Genomic DNA, 22,619 nt, shown 5'->3' on the forward strand with positions numbered 1-22,619 from the left:
GGCTTTGGAAGCTCTCTTGATGCAGGTTACTATGGATGATTGCCAGGATGGGTGGTGTTGGTCGGATGGTCGAGACGATGGCTTTTCGGTTGCTTCTGTGAAGAACTAGATGCGCGAACAACAGAGTTCGAGTGAGAGCTTTGATTTTTCATGGAGTAAATGGGTTCCAAACAAGTGCAACATATTCATGTGGTGCGCTTTTATTGATCGCCTTCCTACGAAGATGTCTCTTCTTCGAAGAAACATTCTAGTGGATAATAAAGCTTGTGTTTGGTGTGAGAGTAGTGATGAAATAGTCGAGCATATTCTTACAGGTTGTGGCATCTCTACGGGTGTGTGGAGTGCAATTACTAGTTGGTGCAGGATACCGGGAAGCTTCATCTTTCACGTCAAAGATTTGGTGAATTTGCACGATTATAGTGGTGCGTCCGGGAACAGAAAGTTGGTTATACATGGGATTATCATAATCGCATGTTGGAGGATGTGGAGAGCTAGGAATGAAAAATTATTCTCGAATAAAGACCCTAATGTCGTGGAGATGGTTGCGGATATCAAGTCTTTGAGTTTTTTGTGGTATAAACATAGGTTTAAACAAGGGGTTGTGGATTGGGATAGATGGTGTATGTTTGATTTGATGTAAGTTCTTGTGACTTTGTGATTTTCGGTTTGCTTTTCCCACCTTGGTGAAAGCTTGCCTTGGTTTGGTGGTTCAATAAAAGTTAATTTTCAAAAAAAAAAAAGGGGAAATGGACTGTATCACCCTAAACTATGCAAAATTGGCTAATAGCACGCCCAACTTTCAAGTTGGCTCCCACCACCCCCAACTGGACAACTTGGTGTCACTGTCACCCCTTCGTTAAAAAAACACTAACTGAGTTAGTTTTTTAAGCCTATGTGGCATTTAGATGATGAGTTGGAAGCATACATGGACAGAGACTTGTTATATCATCTCTTTAAATCAATTTAACCCTAATTCCCAAACAAACTCATCTTCTCCTCATCAATTGTAGACGAAGATTAATTCCCAAAACACAACACATAAATCATATCTTCCAAAACACAACTCCAATGTCTGAAACCATGTCAAGCATTGTTCAATGTTCTAAGTTCTTACCTTGTTTTCCACTAAACACAACTCCAATGTCTAAAACCATGTTGTTTACAGAACCGGATCCGGATCTGAACTCGGATCAAATCTTGGATTGGTTAGATGATTCAACGCCGCACTCGCCATTGATCCTGGATGATCTATATTGCACCATGGATGATACCCGAATCCAAGAACATTAGAACCGATCACTCCAGATCTTCACTCGACTGTCTCGCTCCACTTTCAGTGCTTTTCATTGTAGATCTCTTCTTTTTGTTGAAGGTGCACCGGCGTCGTCATCTGCATCAGAATCTTCAAGACCACCACCTCTTTGTTAAACAACCTCCGGCGTCGTCATCTGCACTTCACCGTCTCTGATTCACCGGTCAACCACCAGACCATCCACCTTCCGACCAACTCCATCCCCGTACACCCACACCAACTGTTACACATTTGGGAATCAGATTGTTTGGTCTTCCATTTGAGTAAGGCGTCCACAGCGGCGGAAGAGGGCGACTGGTACCAGAACCACCACAACTGTTACACATCATTCGACCGGAACCAGCACAAGTCCGGCATCCTCCGTCACCGTCACCTCTACCTCCACCACCCACCTGCAACCACCGCCCAAACCCACCCCTTCACTACACAAACTCACAACACCATACAAAGTCACCGTCATTGCAACAAAAAGAAGCATATACAAACCGATATACAGGTAATCATCGGTGATTGCTTGAGGATTTCGAATGGGATATAGGGTTGGCTTCTTACGGAGAGGCATATGAATTATGTGTTTGTAGGAGAGTTATGGATTGTTGTGGTGAAGTGAAGTGTGGGGAGTTAGGATTGCAGATCCAAATCCACATCGATGAGGATAAAGTTTTTTTTCTTTATTTTTTTGTTATTTATAAATATGTTCCAGATCCACATCCACATCAGCATGCCACATAAGATAAATTAGCCACGTCAGCAAAAAAAACTAACCTAGTTAGTGTCCAGTTAACGACGGGGTGACATAGCAACCCAAGTGTCCAGTTGGGGGTGGTGGGAGCCAACTTGAAAGTTGAGCGTGGTATTGGCCAATTTTGCATAGTTGAGGGTGATACAGTCCATTTCCCCAAAAAAAAAACAAGTGTCCTCAAAGTGGTTTCTTTTATTATATAGTAAAGATTCTTATTGTATCAAAACATGAGGTCAAATTTAATTATTTAAAAAAAATATAAACACCTTTAGAAATGACAACTAAATGCGATTTACAAGTATAAGTAATCATGTTTATTTATAACTTTAGAAAATTCACTCGCAAAAGATAATTTTAAGGGATCATTAAACATCTAATAGTTAACAAAATAAGATGGACTTAAAATATGACTTTATAATGAAAGATTAAGTTTAGTAAATATATAGACATTTGATTAGTTTGTTTATTGATGTATCCCTTTTACGTGGTTCGGTCGAGGTGATCTACGTCTATGGGTTGCAACTACGTTACTACGTATGACTTTTATTAGATGCTCAAAGGTTACAATTACATAATGAGTATTTATAGAAGAAGATTAGTGTTAGCTACTTAATCAATAAGTTAACTAAATGAGCCAAATGAGGTATGGCTACCCGAACTAGGGTCAGCTACCCTAACTAGGGACGGCTGCCCAAAAGCCTACGATCATGTTCTCATGCATAACATGATCATCAAAGACGAAGATAGAGCGAATTGTGAGTACGACAAAAATGCGGTAAACAAGAATCATGCTTCGGTTAGTCTGGAACAACAAGATTTGAACATGTTCTCGTTACATAACGAGTACATACATGGAAACCTTCAGGCGGACTTGGTGGAATACATTTAGAATAACGCAACAACGAACCAAATGACGATGAAACCGATGACGAAGATGGCGCCTAGTTGTTTTTTTATTTAATTTTATTTGACCTTTTTTTAGGTTTAGATTTTATTAAGTTTAGTGTTTAATTTAATTTATTATTTATATTTATTACATATTATTTAACAAAAATAAAAAATAAAAAAAGAGGATCATCCTCCACACCTTAGGCCCATCCTTAAGGTGTAAGGATGACCCTCTGATGATGTGGCAGCCGGCGTGACGGATCATCCCCAAAGGACTAGCCTCCTCCACACCCTTTGGTCTAAGAGATAAGTCAACCTTTCTCTAATAAGTTTAAGTCCTTCTCAAGTAGAAATATTTTTCTAAATTCGTGTCACCTACTCTACTGGTGACAATTAAGAGGTCAAAGCACACGATGTCAATAAAGCAACAATGTTATGTACTCTCATAAGGCTGCACGGTATGGATAACGGGATGAAGAGGGTGACGGGATGAAGACAGGGGGCGGCGTGGGAGGACGGGCGTCGCCGAGGGGGGGCCCACCTGTTTGCTCCATCGCAAACGGCGAAGAAAGGACGAAGAGGACATGACACGGTGGCGGCGCCAGGGTGGAGGACGGGGCCATACCCACCAGCCTAAGTAACAAAATAAGTTGGCTGGTCGAATCCGAGGATCAAATTATGACTCTCGAACTGCTCATAATCAACATTTATTGGTTAATGTAAATCTCAACTTTTAACCGTTAACAACTATTTCGCCCTTCAACACGCCTTTTTCCATTTATCATCCCTCCATTCCCATCCGAACATTTTCTTCGCATCACCTCACTTGTGTTTCCCTTTTGAAGCCCACAATTTTTGTTTCGAGTCTTAACATTGAATAAAGTGGGATTCATTTTGTAACACCTTGCAATAACTCAAAAAAACATTGAGTTGAAAATTCAAACAAATACCTTTGAAATAATGAATGATATCAACACCGTATTTTTTTTAAGCATCACGAGAACTTACAAACACTCTGCAATGATCTTTGACCTTAGAAAACATGGAAGCTAATGAAAATTTTATTGCATTCACATTACAAACCCTAATCCAAGATGAATTAGGTTTTGATAAGCATGAGTTGGCAAAATATGACTTTAAACAACCTAAAACGTGACATCTTATCTACACTACATGACTAGACTGAATAGGAAACAATTATGGATGGCCATATTTCACATCAGTAGATTTTGAATATTAGGTATAGTGATATACACATTGTGTAACTTGAATATTGGTTATATTATATTATATTATATTATATTAAGCCGGTTTACATTATATTGGTTCATAAACAATACATAAAACGATTCATATTTTATTTTAATTTGAGTAGATGGTTAAGACTTTTTCTTATTATGTGGCGAAACCAGATTTTTCAACCTTAATTTTTTGTATATTGTAATGTAAACCTTTTTTTTGATATTTTGACAAGAAACCTGGAAATCAAATCACTATTTATTATAAAGCTACTGATTGGAAATTAGGTGATTGAATATCGAAATAAAGAATAATAAAATCATATTATGGAAACATACGTAGAGCCTATAATATGTAAAATATAACATATAACCATATTAATAATTTGTATATACACCAGACTTGCATACCTAGTGTTCCCTATGACCAAGTGTTCTTAGAGCTGTAAAAGGAGACATCGTGGTCTAGTTACACTGTTGTACATCTGGTCAAATGCCACAACGTTATGAGTTGTTATGTTGGATTTAAATTAACAAAATTACAATAAAAATAATTCTGGAATATATTAAAAGTTTAATAAATTTTGATATTTTAAGTTAAACACAAATGGGCACAACTCAATTTGAGGGTGTAATTTGTCATATTATAAGAAATGCCTTTTGGTTTTTAGTGCATAAAATCTTGATAAATGTATACACCAAAATGGATAATTTAATACCCTCAAAACTTTGCTTCATGCAGTTTTGGCAATAAACCAAGTTTGACAAAACAAAGATGTTTGTGAGGAAAATGATTGACATTAATTTCAAGAATTTGTTAGAATGTATTTACGATTTTAGTTATTTGTAAACAAAACGTCTTAAAACTTCTTGAGACGTGTATAGATGAGTTGCCAAGCAAAAAAAAAAATTACTATATGACATGACATGTGTCAACAAGTTACGCGTTGCGGCGCTGGTACACAGTAAATATAGAATGGATTAGTCCAATGTTATTTTATGCGTTAATCATATGAAAACATACGTTTCGACGTATCTGATTGTGCTTCGTGTGACCTATATAAGCATTGCGATTCGATCAAAACATAAAGTAAATCGGGTTTATACCATACAATCATAACGTATTACATGTGATCCGACTCATACATAGAAAGCATTAGCGGGTATAAAGGAAAAACCAACACATGTAATCAAAAGGGATTAATTAGAGCTTTTGAAAAAAGGGAAAAGTAAAATATGACTCCACTCAGTTCGAAACAAAATTTACGAAACATACATAAAAAAGCACGAAAAAAATTGTATTTGACCTAACTCGTTTTCCAAAATAGTTTACGTTGAAACGTATACCAACTCGAATTTATAGTAAAATGCACATAAAAATATGCACGTAAAAATGGTTTTTTTAAGCGAAAACGTATTATATTTGATCTGACTCGTTTCTATAAAACGTTTACGTCAAAAATAGAGCAATCGAATTTATAACGAACGTATATAAATATATGCATGTAACTGTGCCAAGTAGCACCAATGTCACATCACAGCTAACGACCACCAACATCGGAAAAAACTCGTAAAACTAAAATAAATAAAAAAGGAAAAAATAACACTGGACGAAAAGCAGACATAAAATCGTTGAGCCACGCACGCCCGTTGCGGTGTGTTAATGAGAAGAAATTAGAATGAAACGTGAAACGTAAAACGTAGAAAAGAAGAAATAAGTTGATCTGGGACACGCACGTTGCGATGAATCTGTCAAACGGGGACGGGGAAAATAGACGCGTTGCGATGCGCCTGTCAAACGGAAAAAATTGACGAAAATACGTTGAACCTCACACGCACGTTGTGGCGTGTTAACTCGCAAAATTTAGAACAAAATATAAAACGAAAAACTTGCCAAATATGAAAACTCTGGGGGGACTAAAGTTGAAAATAAAAAGTGTTAGGATTAAATTGCAAAAGATGAAAGCTTTAGGTTAAAAGTTAAAAAGGCAAAAGGGTTAAAATGGAAAAGGTGAAAACCTTTGGGTTAAAAGTGAAAAAATAATTTTTTTTTTTTTTGAAAAACTCTCCATCATGGGATACAACACCAATAATCAACAATTTGTTGATAATTTATAATATGAAAATATCCCATTTTCACTACATGTTAATATGTATGATTACATAGAAGATTACGAAAAGTAAAATATTATTAAAATAAATATAAGCAATATTTTAATAAATATTAATAAAAGAGTGCCGAATCTTCCCATACTAATAAACCAACAATCTTTTTTTACACATGTCATTCTCTCTGGTGTTTCCTCTTTTTTAATAATAGTATTACATATTAATTTTTATACACAAAATATAATATAATATTAATTAATATAGTTAGAGATATACACGTATAAATTCAAATTTAATTAATAATTATCTATAACAGATATAAACGTATCAAATAATATAATAAGTATAATATTATTTAATATAGTTAGAGATCAAACGTATAATTTCAAATTTAATTAATAGTAAATTATTTTTTGAGTCCCTATGTTTTAGTGGTTTTAACCACTTGAATTCAAAATCAAAAAGTTTAACGTCCTGAGTCTCTAACCGCTCATTCACACCCCCTGTAAAAAAATTCAAAAAACCTTTTGTAAGGCCGAGTTCTCTAAGTTCTCATAACTTGTATAAGTTTTCATTTTACCCTAACCATATATATTTGTTAAGATAAAATATATTATTTGGATATAAACAATAATTACTAATAAAGTATCAAATCACATGTACAAGTACTTATAGTATATAACTTAGAAGATTAAAATTACAAGCGGATTATCTAAATAAAGTACCAAATTATCTTTAAAGCGAACACTAAATGGTTTTTAAAAGACATATTTTTTTTTTGCTATTAAGTATATAACATTATATTTACTTAAGCCGTGTAATACACGTGTTCAATATTGTCTTCCAATTCTAAATTTATGTTACCATCAATATGTTTTCATCTTAAAAGTCCAACTTCCTAATAACATTGAGTTTTAAATATTAAACTTAATTTCAATCATATTACGCAACTAAAGACATTATCATCATGCTAAATAAAGACATTATATAATATTATAAAATTTTTAATTTGAATATTTAAATGTCAACTACTAATTAAAAATCTTGTCTCATGATTCATATATCTAAAAATAGTATTTATATCAAAGTATTTATTATATCATTAATATACATAGTAGAATTTAATTACAATTCATTTATCATAACCTCATAACTTATAATTATTTTTAAAAAATACATACAATTTTATGATCATTATTTTTTTTTTTAGTGTTACTTCTTTTTAAGACATAATAAAATAGATTGTAATATCTCAAAAGAGAAGTGAAAACTTAGAAAATTATTTTGAATAGCAAAAATTAACTGTTCTTTTGTTTTACTATTTTATCTAAATAAGTCATTTCATTAATACGGATTATATACAAGTTTCTAATTTACATTTTTTCGTCATTTAACCCGTGTAATACAAACAATTATGATATTTTTTATTTTAAGTTTCGTTTATACCTCTTATGTGCATTTGTTTTTACAGCTATTTGTGTTGGGTTCTTTGTTTTCTTTTTCTTTTTTAACCAAGCCTTTTGCATCGTTAACCCATAAAATTAAAAAACGTTACAGATTTAAAAAGGATGTAAAATTTAAACCTTAAGCCTCTGGGCCTCATTTGAATGTAGCCCAATACTTTCGAACCCAACATGTGTCCGGTGATAAATGTGATATTATATATAGTCACTCACCCATACAGATTTTCTTTTCGCCGTAGCTTGGAACCAAGTTTTAGGTAGTGTTTGGTATGCAGGAATGAGAGGTGGAATTGAATGGATGATTACAAGGGAATGAAGAAAAGGGTGTTTGGTTGGTCAATGGAATGGAATCACCCATTCCAAAAGTCATTCCATTCCCTCAAAAGCATTCCTTCCATCCCCCATGTTTTTTTTTTCCATTCCATCACCTCTTCCACCATTCATCAACAACACCACAACCCACCACCTTCGCTACAACCCACCACCACCACCACCCACCCCCGACGCCACCCGCCACCGACGCCTTCGCCGCCACCGGCCACCACCTCACCCCGACAGCCACCGCCGCCGCCGCCACCCACTCGCCACTGTTATCACCCACAGTTGCGACCAACCGCCAACGCCACTCGCCGCCGCCGCCAACCACCATCGTCGACGCCACCACCAACCGCTGCCGCCGCCACCAACTGCCACCTCTGTTGCCAGCCACCACCAACCGCCACCTTGCCGCCACCACCACTCGTCGTCACCGCCACTCGCCGCCACCACCACCACCCATCACCGTCGCCGACACCCACCACCGCCACCTATAACCACCCACAATCACTACCACCGACCACCACCACAACACACCGCTAATTTTATTACTCCATTTTTCTTGCCTACCGAACAATACACAATAATAATTCATTCTATTCACACATGGTAACCAAACAAGACATGGAATGGTAATGATCCATTGCATTCCCTCGTCCATTCTATTACCTCGTCCATTCCATTCCTTCGTCCATTCCATTACCCCATACCAAACATACCCTTAAGGATTTCGTTACTAGGGTTGAGATCCTGTACAAACAGTGCTAATTATAAGAACCGTAAGAACAGATCTGAACCATTGATAATTTAAATCAAGGGTTGATATTGATTATAAATAAAACCCTTATAATTAAAAATTACTACTAACAAATTAGGGGTAATTTTGTAAAATTGCTAGTCATTTGACTATTTTCCATTAAATACAAATTCCACCAAGGTTTTTTAAACTAAAATAACTTTTATATATTTCATTATTTTTTTAAAAAAATATACCATAAAATCAAGTATTTTTTTATCTTTAATATGAGTACCATATTGCTATACCTTTTTTGTATTTATAAAAGTGATTTTTAAAAAAGTTAACAAAAGATGTTTTATAATTGTGCTGATAACGTGCTGATTATGTGTTAATTACAAAATAATACAAACAAACATCAAAAGTAGATATAATCAGCACATCTGGTGTGCTAATAATGGAGAACAATTGAGGATGTTGTGCTAATGTCGTTTATGTTGAAAATGGAGAACGATTGAGGACGATGTGCTAATAATGAAGAACGATTAAGGATGTTATGCTAATTATATAGTATTGTGCTGATTATATTTTTTGTAATTATTTTTAATTAGCTATTATTAAATATGGTCAAAAGGTCTAAATTACCCCTAAACTAATTTTTTATTGATGGACACTTGTCAATTATGTGTTGGTTCTTACGGTTCTTACAAACTTAAGTGTTTGTATTTGATCCCATTCCTTCGTTACTATCGGGATCCGTACAAGTACTTTTTTTTTTAAAAAATAATGTTGGTACCGATATTGATATTATACTTTTTCGCATTGTGGTATTGTGGTTTTGGTATTATGGTTTCTTGAATACCGATACATGTACCAATTTAGCCTATTGGCATCCATACCTTATTGGTACTCGCACCGATCTAGTCTACTTGGTACTCGTAAGGGTACAAAGATCAATGAAAAAGAAAGTGGTACTTAAACGGGCACCATACCAAAATACTGGTACTGACACCCGTATCGGTACCGTACTAATATATTCGATACGGTATTACCGTACCCGCAACGATACCCTACTAATATATTCGATACGGTACTCGGTACACAGTTTTATTCAAATTCGGTATTGGTATTTTTGGTACCAGTATAGATACGGGTACTATCGATGTTAGCTATCGTGTACTTGTGTATTATATTTCATAATATTATTCAATTGTTTTAAATTAACACCTATGTATATATAGGGTAGGGTTCATTTGAGAACCACTCTTATTGTGATAACCAATGTGAACACAAAAAAAAAAAACCTAAAAATACCTAAAAAAACATAGGGTAAATTACTTTTTGAGTCCCTGTGTTTTATGTGTTTTAATTAGTTGAGTCCAAAAGCAAAAAGTTTAACGACCTGAGTCCCCATAAACATTTTCTTTAACCATTTGAGTCCAAATTTCTAACACTGTTAGAATTTTTTGGTTAAGTATTGTTAAATGACCAAAATACCCTTATAGATAAAAAATAAAAAAAATAAAGTATTCGTAGATATCTCTCTCTCTCTTTATATATCCCCAGATCCCCAAATCCTATCAATCGTTCAAATTCATCACAATCGACTCAAATTTATCGTAAATCTGGCACCGACAACAGCCACAGCGGCGTCGTTTCACCGTCCGTCAACAACTCTCGCATCCAGATCGAGATCAAGACGGTGACAAATTCATTGATTTGCAAAAGTTTATTGAGCTGACTCACAGACAAAATGATATCCTGCCGCGTTCTGGTGTTAATCTCCTGCTCGCCCCACCGGAACCACCTCAAAATTCGAATTCGCCGCTGACATTAACTCTTAAAACTACCCTAAGCCAGCTTCGATCGAGGACCACCACATAACATCATCACCATCAGCGTCTCCAGTTCGAAACGGCAAGCCGGGCACAAGCCATCCCCCACAACTACCCCACCAAACCTTCAACCCGTTGTGGCCGGAGGCACTGGAACATGCCGGAAATTTCACAACCTTAAAATACACTTATTGATTTATTTCATAACAAAACCCTTCATCCTCACAAAAACAACAACAATGGCGTCCCCAATCTCCCGCCGACTTGCATCCAAGATTCTACACCCATTTTCAACCATAGTCTCACACTCCAATCTTTAACCCCAAAATTCTTCTCAACCTCCACTCCTCAACCCGATCCAGATCAAACCCACAAACCCAACAACAATCCAAACAAAACCCTTGAATATTTCCAGCATCAAGAAATCACAGGACCCACAGTCGAACGAGACCCGCCAAGTGCTCGATGAAATTTCTAAGAGAGTTTTCATTGTTAGTAAGAGTTTGGCCCTGTTGGGTCTGTTTCAACTGGAATCCGATCTCATTTTACGGCAATCATATGTGGAATCAATTTGACTCGCCAGAAACATCATACTGTCGCCCATCTTCTTCTCATCCTAGGGTGGTGGTGGTGTGGTAGTGCGACGGTGATGGTGGCCCCGTTAGGGTGGTGATGGTGGCAGCGTTAGGGTGGTCGCGGCGATGTTATGGTGGTGGTGGTGGCGGCGTTAGGATGGTGATGGTGGCGGCGTTAGGATGGTGCTGTGGTTGTGTGGTTGAGAGAGAAGGGGGATAGACATAAAGAAGAGTGATACAGAGTAATCGTGAGTGTGTGGGCATTTTGGTCTTTTAATGAACAACTAACAGAAAATTCAAACAGAGTTAGAAATTTGGACTCAGATGGTTAAGAAAAGTGGTAATAGAGATGCACATGTGCATATGTATCATTTCTTTGACAAATTCCGTAATACATAACAAGTATTAGACAATTGCACTTTCATTTACACTACTATCCGTAATACACTACTTTTTACATTAACAATATATAAAATGCACACGTGCATCTATATGTATGAACATGATATAACATGTTTTGGTACAAAAAAGTTTGTGATTTTGAATGATGAAGTATGCCAATATACATGTTTTTGGTTAGTTATATCTAGTGGTTGATGGTTTGGTTATATTTCTCAATTTATGATGTAATATGTTGTTTGGTATGGTATGAATGGTGTTGATGTACATGTGCATAAAGTGAAAAATACTATACATATTGGTATTGGTAGTGTATTATGGATAGTATGAGGTAATGGTAGTGCATTATGGATAGTAGGAGGTAATGATAGTCTATTATGGATGGTATGATAGATGAAAATCAAAGTGTATTCAAAGTAGTGTACCAAAAACACGTTATATCATTTCATACATATAGATACACATGCGTATTTCTAGTATTGGTAATGTAAAAAGTATTGTATTACGGATGGTAGTGTAAATGAAAGTGCAATTGTCTAATACTGGTAATGTATTACGGAATTTGTCAAAGAAATGATAGATATATATATGCACATGTGCATCCATAATTGTTACTCGGACTTCTTCTTTTTTTAGAAACGAAAAATAGCGATTTTTATTTAAAAAATAATAAAAAAATTGTGTGTTTTTTAGTTATTTTTAGGTATTTTTGGTTGTGTTCACATTGGTTCTCGCGGTTATCGCAATAAGGGTGGTTCCTAACCGATCCTTATCCTATATATATATATATATATATATATATATATACTATTCATTTTTTTAGAACCACCTTGAGTTGTGAGAAGCGTGAAAACTAGGCCTTCCAAAAGGTTTTTCTAAAAAAAAAATTCTCAAAAATCTTAAAAAAATCACTTGTTTCAGCAAAAAAAAAATGTCGCATGCAAAAATTTACATCAGGTGTAAAAAAAAATTTCATCGCGTAACAAAATTTACATCAGGCGTAAACAAAACTTAAATCAGACATAACTACCGACTTGACACTTTTTTTCACAGATGTGTTTATAGTATTTTCATCTATGTTTGTGCAAAAAATTGTGACCCAACTCGCGTGGGAAGTAGGAGTTCTCATGGTTCTCACAACTCGTGGTGGTTTTTAATTGAACAGAAGTGGAGGGTTCAAATGAGAAGAAATTTTTGTAAGAAGAAAAAAGAAAAAGTTTCAACCAATAAGAATGCTTCATTTTACTTATCTAATATTTGCATTTAATTTTAATATAAGGGTATATTTGTAAATTTACATAGATAATTAATTTGTAGTCTTCCTCTTTAATAGCTAACTACAATAAATTTGTAACTTATTTTCAAAATATAGATTTTTTCAAAAAAAAAGTAAATAAATAAATGAATTTAGAGTGTAGGACAAATTACTCGGTGTGTAGGATAAATTACGATTTGTGTAGGATAAATTTAAATATGTGTAGTATAAGTTTCGAAATGTGTAGGGTAACTTTTTATGTGTGCAGGCAAAAAATATTAATGTAGAGAATGATAATCTTTATGAGTAATTAATTACTTAAAGATAGTAATAAATGAGATAGAATAAAAACTACTTAACAATTTACAATTGTACCCTTTGTTCTTTTTCTTCTTAATTAAATTTTTTTCTCAAATGAACCCCCCTCTTGAACAGAATCCTATATATATATATATATATATATATATATATATATATATATATATATATATATATATATATATAGGGGACCGCTAAAATGAGAACCACCTCTAGTTGTAAGAACCATGGGAACCAGTTTTTAGCCCTTAGATCAACATGATGGATGGATGAGATTAAATGAATATAAAAATATTTTCCAACTCTTTTTGTCTTTTATGATTTTGATTTTTTTATTCACAAAAGGGTATTTATGGAAACTAATTTTAATGCCAGTAGTCATATCCTGCACATTTCAGCATGCATGTCTAATCAAATATTAAAAACTTTCAATTCTCTATGTTTACTTCTTGCCTTCTTCCAATCTTCGTCATAAACAATCAGAAAAACATCAAACCCTAGAGAAACTATTTGCTCTCCTCTCTTAGGCGACGAAGAAACACCCAAAAATTCGTTCGGCGATTCCGATTTCGGCGTCCACATTTGAAACGGCGAGGACTCCTAGGTTCAAATCCAGGAGAAAAAACGTTAACAGGTTGGTGTCTCTCCTTTTTCCTTTTAATAGTGAGAATTCTGTAATAGGGTTTTTTGAATGATTCTTTTGGATATTTTTATTGGGAACGAATGTGGGTTGTTTCAAGTTATGTAGCGGATGTTTGGGTGGCGGGGGGTCGGTGTTGGGGTCATTTATTGAATGGGGTTTGGGGTTTGATCCTCCGGGGGGGTTTTGTATATTTTGGCGATGATTCAGTATTTTATTATATATCGTAGGTGTTTACAAGGAAAAAATGGTTGCACATACCAGAAGCTTGAGCCGGGGGAAGGGGAAGACAAATTTAGAACCAGATGTTATATGCGTTAGTTCCGGTGAGAAAAGATAGTTTTCTTTCGTTACGTAATTAACAGCTGGATTTTTTACACCACGTGTAAAATGAAAACCTAAATGTACATAAAATGTTTTTCCTCCCGCGTACATGTAGGCACGAGGTCCCGGCGTCAGCGCAATAGTCATGTCGCTTGTGTGCTCTTTGACTCGACCGAAGAAGATGTCACGCCCCCACGGGCGAACATCAAACGGCAGATAACGAAGCGGAAGCAAACGGACTATTGTGGCTCCCCGACGAAAAAGAGGAAGAAACACAGACAACCAGCACAACAACAGATTCCAGCGTTGAATACACGATCTTCCCCGAAGCAATTATTCAGTGCCATGATGGTTTTAAGTGATCGTCAGAAAGAGTCTATTAAGGCAATGGGTTTCGGGGGCTTGTTAGGTCTGAGTGTCAATGGGATTCCTGAGAAGTTAGCCTTCCATGTGGTGGATAGTTTTGATGCGAAGTCGATGACGTTAAACATAGGTAACGCCAGCCTGGTGGTTGACGCGGGGTTGATTAGCAAATTGTTAGGGATACGAAACACAGGTTTGAGGTTTGCTGATGTCGAGGTAGCCAAGACGCTTCCTCCATCGTTGAAGGCGTGGCGGGCACGCTTCCCACCAACAACTTACATAGCCCCTTCACTGATTTCGGCCGAAATACAGAAGGACACGTATTCGGACATGGCGTTTTTTCGTACCGATTTTGCCTTGCTTTTCCTCACTGCGATGGGCAGTTCACAGCAGAACGGTTATGTCAAAGACAAGATTTTGAAGCGTTTGACAGCGGAAACAAGATACGAAGATTACAATTGGTGTGAATTCATTATCGAGTGTTTGAGGAAGTGTAAGAAAAAATGGAGGCCATCGGACCCCAAGTGTTGCTGGGTTGGGCCGTTGACGGTCCTGACGGTGAGCATGTGTTTGGTCGTTATGTTTTAATTTGATTTCTTTTTATTAAAAGTTTACGTTTATATGTTATTGTGTTTTTATCTTTTCCTACAGTTGTTGTATGTAGACTGCACGCAGCAGCCAGCGTGCAACACCGGCGTTGGGGTCCGCGCACTTCATTACTGGACAAAAGATCTTTTGACGCGTCGTCAGGACTACGAGATAGCGAACGGAGGGTTCGGGCGTGGACGGGTGAAACCTCTAAGTGAGGCCCCAGCTGAAAACGGTGGAGCTGAACAGGTATGACCATATTTAAATTTTTGGTATCCCCTTTTTCCCGTATTTCCTTATAATTGGTTTATTGTTGGTCCAGCCTTAAAACAAATTTACGTAGACCGTTAAAAGCATAGCGTTTTCAACGATAAAACTGTAGGAACCACAAAACACTTTTTTCGTAAAAAATGGAAGTTCTACGTGAATTGTAAAAACCCTAACGATGACGGTATGGGCGGGCAGGCGAGCATTGTGGATGAATGGTTACAAGAGTTAGCTGCTTTAAGGTCCAAAATAGAGAAGACCTTAAGCGATCGGTTGAACCTGGATCCGGACAACGAGGATCATAGGAGGTTGAAGCGGAAATACCTCGAAGTGTTAGACGTGTTGCCATGTCTGCCGGATGAGGGATTAGAGACCTTCGAGGAAGGCGACATGCTGAATAGAACAGCCGGGGGTTCTTCCAGCCCTCCGTCTGCCCTAGCAGGTAATTGAATTGTTTTTTTATTTTTATTTTTTTGGCTACGCTAGGTGCATTTTTTACCATGTTGTTTTTTATGCAGAGGGGGTTGAGCAAGCGGCGCAAGACGACACAAATGTTGCTTCTGATTCTGCCGACGAATACGAAGAGTGTAATTTAAATGTGTTGATAGCAGGTATCGCCAAAACCGCAGTAGAGGGGGACGGCGCGAGCCTGAGAGATGTAAGCATAGTCTGTGACACCTTTCCAGGTAATAAAAAGAAGGAAATGAGTAAACAAAACGCCCCCTCGAATTTTTTTCCATTGGAATTGTTGTCTTTGTGAAAAAAAGTGTTTATGTATTTTCATATTAGGGACACGTGGCGCTGCGGGTGGAGACGATGCCGACGATGGCGCCGATGAACCAGATATGGGCAATGTTGGGGCTGTTACCGCATGTAGTGGCGGTGCTGGGTACAAGCAGGCTGAAAGTTTGGAGGGGGTGAATCACGGGGAAGACCAGTTGGCGGTTGACAGCCAGGGTACAGTGAGCTTGGGGGATAATAGTCAAGTCGATGCTAGCGTGCCGGTCGAGACGAGAGTGGGGCGCTCGGATGTTGAGAGCCCGACGAATGTTGGCAAGTCAGGTAACGAAAAAAGGTCCCATGAATGGAAGAAATGGACCTGTTGGGTAACTACTTCCTTTGTTTACTTTTTTTTTCAGACTCGGGTGACGTTACGGGCGGTCCTGAAGCCACGCACGATGATGGGAACAAAGAAACGGGCGCAACTGTCGACGACGGTGTTGAAAATGCACAGGCGGATGTTGATGGGAGCCCACCTGCCGCCGACGTTTTGCAGCAGCAGGCTGCCTCATTGCTTCGGCCCCTGGCTGTATGCGGGCTGTTTGCTCCGTTGGTTGGATCACCCAGGCTCGCAGCCGAAATTGAAAATGTTTCAGAACCTGGAACAGGTATGTGACCAGAAAAAATAAATGGGATTCAACTTGTTTATAACATTTTTGTACTTTTTTAATTTTTATTCTTTTTTCAAGCTAGTAAAAAATGCTCTGATGCATGAGTTTTTTGTGCTTCTAACCAAGGGGTGGCCGCTGAACGGACTGATGGCGTGACAACGGAAGGGGTGCAAGTGAGCGTTAAGACTGGCGGAGGTGAGACGGTTGTTAATCGCAGTTCGACGATGGAACTGGGGATTGGGTCTGTTGGGCGGGGGCGAGGCTGGACCAAGTCATCAATTGCCGCGAGGCTTCTTATCGGGCCCCCGTCTGTCAGCGCAGGCTGTTCCTCGGGCTTGCGTGCAGCAGACTACGTGCCCGGGGTATCTTGCGAGGGGGAACAGCCCGTGGGTACGCGCAGTGGAGTGTATATAAAAAAATACCAATTCACGTTTCTTATTTGGGTTTAATGTCTAAACACGGTAAAAATGTGGGCCTTCATGTGTTAACTATTTATTATCGCTCCCGTAGGTGTTGACGGTAGCAGAAGCCGGGTGGGGGGCAGTAGCCAGCCGAGTTTTAGCTTGGGGATCTCGCAGGAAGTAGCGTGTGGCGCGGGAGCAGGCGAAAAATCACCTGGTACGTTCCGTGGGGTGCTATTATGTTTCTTATTTTCGTTTTGGTCCTTTCTTTTTAATTTTTTTTTTAACCTGTGCCAAACCACCCACCAGTAGCAGGTGTCCAGACTGACTTCGGACCCGGGCCTTCGGATGATCTGGACGTGTCGGCCACCATATCTAGCCCTGTCAGAAGCCCTCTAAGCTTCAAGTCATGGGTGCGCGAAGGTGAGGCCCCTACAAAGGTTGATGTTGCGTCGGGTAGCCAACCTAGTTTCAGTCTGGGGATATCGCAGAGTGTGCCTTGTGAGCGGCAGCCAAACGGGAAAAACTCGAGTACGTGCGCCGTGACTGTATAAAAAACAAATCACTTTCTTATCACCTTTGTTTAATATTTTTTATTTATTTTTTTTCATTTTCCTTGCGCTACGTAGGGAATGGTTTGTTTTTTATGTATCTTAATTTTTTGTCTCTCGTTCTGTTTTCTTCCTGTGTAATCCCCACCACCCAGCAGGTAATGAGGCCGGATCGGGTTCCGTACGTAGTGGTGGTGCGGGCGGCACCGACGGTGCAAGAAGACGTTTAGGAGCTGATATCTGCGGCTGGGGCCCTATTGCAACCCGGGGCCCGTTCGACATGGCAGAGGGCAGTAAGCGCACGGGGACTGGGGGGCACCCGAAGCAAACGGAGCCTATTCAAGCAAGACCAATCAGAGCGTTTCACGAGAAGCCGCGCTTGCGTTCCAACCCTGATGATGTCGAGATAGACCCAAAACAAAGCACGGCGCTGGAACTTTCGGCATGGCGGTGGCTTTTCCGTAAGCGGACAAAGAATGGGCTGTTGAAGCAAGCACTATTTGAAATGACCGAGAGGTAAAAAAGATAAACAACCACGATTTATTATGCCGCGCTCGTGTCGCCATTTTTACACCAAGTCTAAAAATGATTTTTATGTTTTCGGATAAGCGGGTTTTTTTATGTGTTTTTTTTTTTTCGCAGTGATCCATCCATACAGGTCAACCCGGACGATGCATGCGATAACTTTCCGTAAGTTACCCAATCGAAAATAAATTTATGAAGACCCCTATCGGTCGGATATTTGTTAGGAAACATACCTGATATGAAAACTTCTGGAAATTCCCCGTTTTAAATTTGTAAACTTTTTTTTTCCTTCTTGTTCATGCCCCGTAGATATGTGATGTTTGAAGACATGTTTGGGGCACGGGTGGAAACTATAGCCCTTCAATCCCTGGAGATTGGAAGCAATGTAGCCGGGTCAGTAGTCGATGCATGGGCGCACGTCCTCAACGGTGACCCAAAATTTTCAATCCCCGGGATGCCTAGACGCTTGTTTTGCGTCCACACAGCCGTGGTAAGATGTTAAGCGTACACCTTTCCGTTATACGTAAAACGGTTTCCGTTAAAAGGTAATCTAAAAAAAGGTCTCCGTAAATTTTTTACGTAAAAAGGTTTCTGCGAACTTTTTTTACCTGTAAAGTTCTTGCGTAAAAAAGGTTTCCGTAAAAATTAACGCTAAGCATAAAACCGCTTAAAATGTGCGTAATATGTAAAAAGTAAAAGGGTTTTCCGTAAAAAAAAAAGAAAACTTTGTAATTTGCGCAACAATACAAAAAGTTTTACGTAAACGGTAAAACGAAAACCTTAATATGTTTTGCGTATTCCTTATGCCGTAAAAAAAAATAATAAAACGTAAAAAAAAAATTATGCCGTAAAAAAAATAAATAAAAAATTATGCAGGTTGACTGGATGTTAAGCTTGGAGACAGACCCTGATGGGGGTCGCGTGTCTGCGTTTGAATGTGGGCTCAAGAGTAGCCTGGCCGGGCGACATCACCTGCTGGACCTGCGAGCGTTCGACATGGTCTTTGTGACAATGCTAGAGGGAGACCACTACTACCTTGTAGTTTTTGATTTGGAGGCCGAGTGCATGCACCTCGTTGACCACTTGGGCGACAGGGGGTCTGGGGCATTGTTAAGGGATGACGACAGCTATATCATGAAGTCAACACCGTTTAAAGTGGTATGTGTTGCATGTTTTTTTTCCTAGTACTGATATTGTATTTTTGTCCTTTCTGGTATAATTAAAGCTCAGGTCGTGTTACGTCTGACTTTTTTTCCCCTTGCCCGCAGAAAGATATTTTCGTCGATTACTTGAAGTTGGTGAATCATCCTAAAGCGACAGCAATGCAAGCGAGTCTCATTATGCGCGAGGACCTTCCATGGTCTACAACCCGCAGAATTGTAGCGCCGTTTGTTGAGTCCGGCATATTCGCAATGCGCCATATGGAACAGTTTGTGGGTTCCAGGCGAAGTTTCTTCTGTGGGTTTAGTGTCCACGGGGCGCGGAAAAAAGTCCAGTGCAATTACTTACGCAAAAGGTATGCTGCGGAGATAATGTTGTCCCCCGTGAACAAATATGGCGACGTCATTCGACGTCGGTTGCAGTTTGTGTAGTCATTGTTCTGACATGTTAGCCAGTCACTTTTTTTTTGAATGGGGGTATTATGGGTTGGGCGTCTTTTGGGGTGGTTTTTAGCAAGCTTAGACAATGACTTTTTTGTTTTGGGACGATTGACAGATGTGTTTCTGTGGGTCACTAGGACAACCGCATGTTGGTTGACTAAAAACACCCAGTAGGGGGGTGGTTTTAAAAAAAAATTCCCTTTCCTTTTTTGTTTCTTTCTTGGTTAATCGAAACTTTACGTAACCCGAAATAATTTTCTTGCTTAGAAGGTAAAAAACGTAAACTCCAAAAGGTATGCGTAAAACGTTAAAACGAGCATGTAAATTCGGGGAATAACGTAAACAGTTATACGTACAAAAGGGCCAATCGTATATTTTTTTACATGAACAGTTACGTAAACCGTACAATAGTTTTAAAAGGTTCATGTAAAGCCTGTTACATAAACAGTTGCGTACCCCGTAAAAACAGTTAATTCCCGTAAAACTTTTTTCGCGAAAATTTTTATGTAAAAATTTAAAAAATGCAAAGTTACATAACCCGTAAAAAGTTTTTGCGTAAAAAAAAAAGGACGAACATCGCCCAAAAATGCCCGTAAAAAGCTTTTTGCGTAAAAGGTAAAAACGTAAACCATAAAAGGTAACCGTAAAAAATTTGCGTAAAACGTTAAAAAATTTTACGCTAAGCGTACACCTGTAAAAGTTTTTGCGTAGAAAGTTTCCGTGAAAAGGTACACACAAAAAAGGTCTCCGTAAAATTTTTACGTAAAAAGGTTTCGGTAAACTTTTTACCTGTAAGGTTTTTTGCATAAAAACGGTTTCTGTAAAATTTTTACACTAGCATAACTGTTACATAAACAGTTACGTAACCCGTAAAAAAGTTACTTCCCGTAAACTTTTTTCGCGAAAGCTTTTATGTAAAAAATTAAAAATGAAAAGGTACATAACCCGTAAAAAAGTTTTTGCGAAAAAAAAAAGGACGAACATCGCGTAAAGAGGTTTTTGCGTAAACCGTAAAAAATTTGCGGAAACCGTTAAAAATTACACCTGTAAAAGTTTTTGCGTAAAAAGTTTCCGTGAAAAGGCAAACTAAAAAAAGGTCTCCGTAAAATTTTTACGTAAAGAGGTTTCTATAAACTTTTTACCTGTAAAGTTTTTGCGTACAAAGGTTTCTGTAAATTTTTTACGCCAAGCATAAACCGTTTTAAAAATGTGTGCAGTATGTAAAACGTAAAAAAGGTTACCGTAAAAAGGTAAACTTTGTAATTTGCGCAACATTTACAAAAAGTTTCCGTGAAAAGGTACACACAAAAAAGGTCTCCGTAAAATTTTTACGTAAAAAGGTTTCGGTAAACTTTTACCTGTAAAGTTTTTTGCATAAAAACGGTTTCTGTAAAATTTTTACACTAGCATAACTGTTACATAAACAGTTACGTAACCCGTAAAAAAGTTACTTCCCGTAAACTTTTTTCGCGAAAGCTTTTATGTAAAAAATTAAAAATGAAAAGTTACATAACCCGTAAAAAAGTTTTTGCGAAAAAAAAGGACGAACATCGCGTAAAGAGGTTTTTGCGTAAACCGTAAAAAATTTACGGAAACCGTTAAAAATTACACCTGTAAAAGTTTTTGCGTAAAAAGTTTCCGTGAAAAGGCAAACTAAAAAAAGGTCTCCGTAAAATTTTTACGTAAAGAGGTTTCTGTAAACTTTTTACCTGTAAAGTTTTTGCGTACAAAGGTTTCTGTAAATTTTTTACGCCAAGCATAAACCGTTTTAAAAATGTGTGCAGTATGTAAAACGTAAAAAAAGGTTACCGTAAAAAGGTAAACTTTGTAATTTGCGCAACATTACAAAAAGTTTTACGTAAACGGTAAAACGTAAACCTTAATATGTTTTGCGTATTCCCTATAAAGTTTATAGAAGACGTATAAAATCAGCAGGAACCAACATAATGTAGGACGTATACCTTTTTCAATGTGGCAACATAAAAACCGGGAAATGTTCCAGGAATTTTAACGTAGAGTGTAAAAACCTTTTCGTTTATTTATGTGAAACGCAAAAAGCTTTTTTTTACGGTAAGACATACACGAAAATCATTAAATGCAAACATAAAACCTTCATATTATATAGGATCGATTAAACGTGAATTTTTTTCTTTAAAACTTAATACATTCTGTGGGACAAAAAAGGATAATAAAAATCAATAATCACACTCAACTTGTAAACACACAAAAAGGGAAGTGGTAGGTATGTCTGTAAGGAGAGGTGTTTTGGAATTGGACAAAACATCTTTTCTTAGTTTGTCATTTAGTCAAAAATAGTAATGGGCTTGGAACCACTCATTTTTTCCTTTGGAGTTGAAGTGATAACTGCACAAGGGTCAAGTGTCATGCACCAAAAAGGTCAGGAATATCTATAAGTGCAGTTGGAGAAAAAAGCACAACTCCTCTTGTCACCTTCCTTTGTTTGTATCTCTATATATAGTATACCGAATTAGGTTGTTTTTCATCCCAAACCATAGAACAAAAAGACATTCTCTAAATCCACTAACCGACTTCAATAACCAAAAAGGAAAAGCAGATGGCAGATGGCCGGAAAGTTTGGCGCCCACGCAAACCTGTCCCCCCCGGAGGTGAACTAACAAAACATACATGTGTTACATTGTCTTAGCGCGTCGCTTATTTAATTTTTTTTTATTTTTAAAAAAACGTTTTTGTTTACCTTCTGTCCAGGCTCGTCACCAAGACCTCCCAATCAAAATGCGAAAGCCAAAACAGTGCAAGTGTGG

The 22,619-nt window shown here is 37.7% G+C and overlaps 2 protein-coding genes and 1 long non-coding RNA gene across 7 annotated transcripts; all 3 read left to right on the forward strand.

Annotated features, from left to right (window-relative positions):
* Positions 1-13,386: 13,386 nt before the first annotated feature.
* Positions 13,387-16,516, forward strand: LOC110943863. The gene is made up of 8 exons (XM_035990052.1): positions 13,387-13,819; positions 14,056-14,151; positions 14,265-15,070; positions 15,164-15,349; positions 15,566-15,809; positions 15,886-16,053; positions 16,157-16,442; positions 16,507-16,516. The coding sequence occupies exons 2-8, from the start codon at positions 14,073-14,075 to the stop codon at positions 16,514-16,516; spliced, it is 1,779 nt and encodes a 592-aa protein (XP_035845945.1). The 5' UTR covers positions 13,387-13,819; positions 14,056-14,072.
* Positions 16,517-16,580: 64 nt separating this feature from the next.
* LOC118492395 lies at positions 16,581-18,132 on the forward strand. Of its 4 annotated transcripts, none has more exons than XR_004893548.1 (4): positions 16,581-16,755; positions 16,837-17,376; positions 17,469-17,690; positions 17,869-18,132. It is a non-coding gene; the product is annotated as an uncharacterized LOC118492395 (long non-coding RNA). The 4 variants fall into 4 exon arrangements; XR_004893547.1 differs by having other exon boundaries at positions 16,885-17,376; positions 17,866-18,132; XR_004893545.1 differs by having other exon boundaries at positions 16,885-17,376.
* A 68-nt stretch (positions 18,133-18,200) lies between these two features.
* LOC118492394 lies at positions 18,201-20,009 on the forward strand. 2 transcript variants are annotated; one of them, XM_035990368.1, is made up of 5 exons: positions 18,201-18,226; positions 18,353-18,400; positions 18,545-18,725; positions 19,112-19,393; positions 19,504-20,009. In XM_035990368.1, exons 1-5 carry the CDS (start codon positions 18,216-18,218, stop codon positions 19,825-19,827), a joined length of 846 nt encoding a protein of 281 aa, XP_035846261.1. In that variant the 5' UTR covers positions 18,201-18,215; the 3' UTR covers positions 19,828-20,009. The 2 variants fall into 2 exon arrangements, with proteins under 2 accessions (XP_035846261.1, XP_035846262.1); XM_035990369.1 differs by having other exon boundaries at positions 19,531-20,009.
* The last annotated feature ends 2,610 nt before the right edge of the window (positions 20,010-22,619 follow it).

The sequence above is a fragment of the Helianthus annuus genome, chromosome 5 (genome assembly GCF_002127325.2).
Source record: "Helianthus annuus cultivar XRQ/B chromosome 5, HanXRQr2.0-SUNRISE, whole genome shotgun sequence".
Classification (NCBI taxonomy): Eukaryota; Viridiplantae; Streptophyta; class Magnoliopsida; order Asterales; family Asteraceae; genus Helianthus; species Helianthus annuus.

Bases quoted from the DNA above. Each gene is read 5' to 3' on its own strand.
- LOC110943863 (XM_035990052.1), top strand. From the start codon at position 14,073: ATGGTTGCACATACCAGAAGCTTGAGCCGGGGGAAGGGGAAGACAAAT. The intron at 15,071-15,163 runs GTGAGCATGTGT...CTTTTCCTACAG, and splicing joins GGCCGTTGACGGTCCTGACG to TTGTTGTATGTAGACTGCAC. The intron at 15,810-15,885 runs GTAATTGAATTG...TTTTTTATGCAG, and splicing joins CCCTCCGTCTGCCCTAGCAG to AGGGGGTTGAGCAAGCGGCG.
- LOC118492394 (XM_035990368.1), top strand. The intron at 18,401-18,544 runs GTAAGTTACCCA...CATGCCCCGTAG, and splicing joins GATGCATGCGATAACTTTCC to ATATGTGATGTTTGAAGACA. The intron at 18,726-19,111 runs GTAAGATGTTAA...AAAATTATGCAG, and splicing joins TTTGCGTCCACACAGCCGTG to GTTGACTGGATGTTAAGCTT.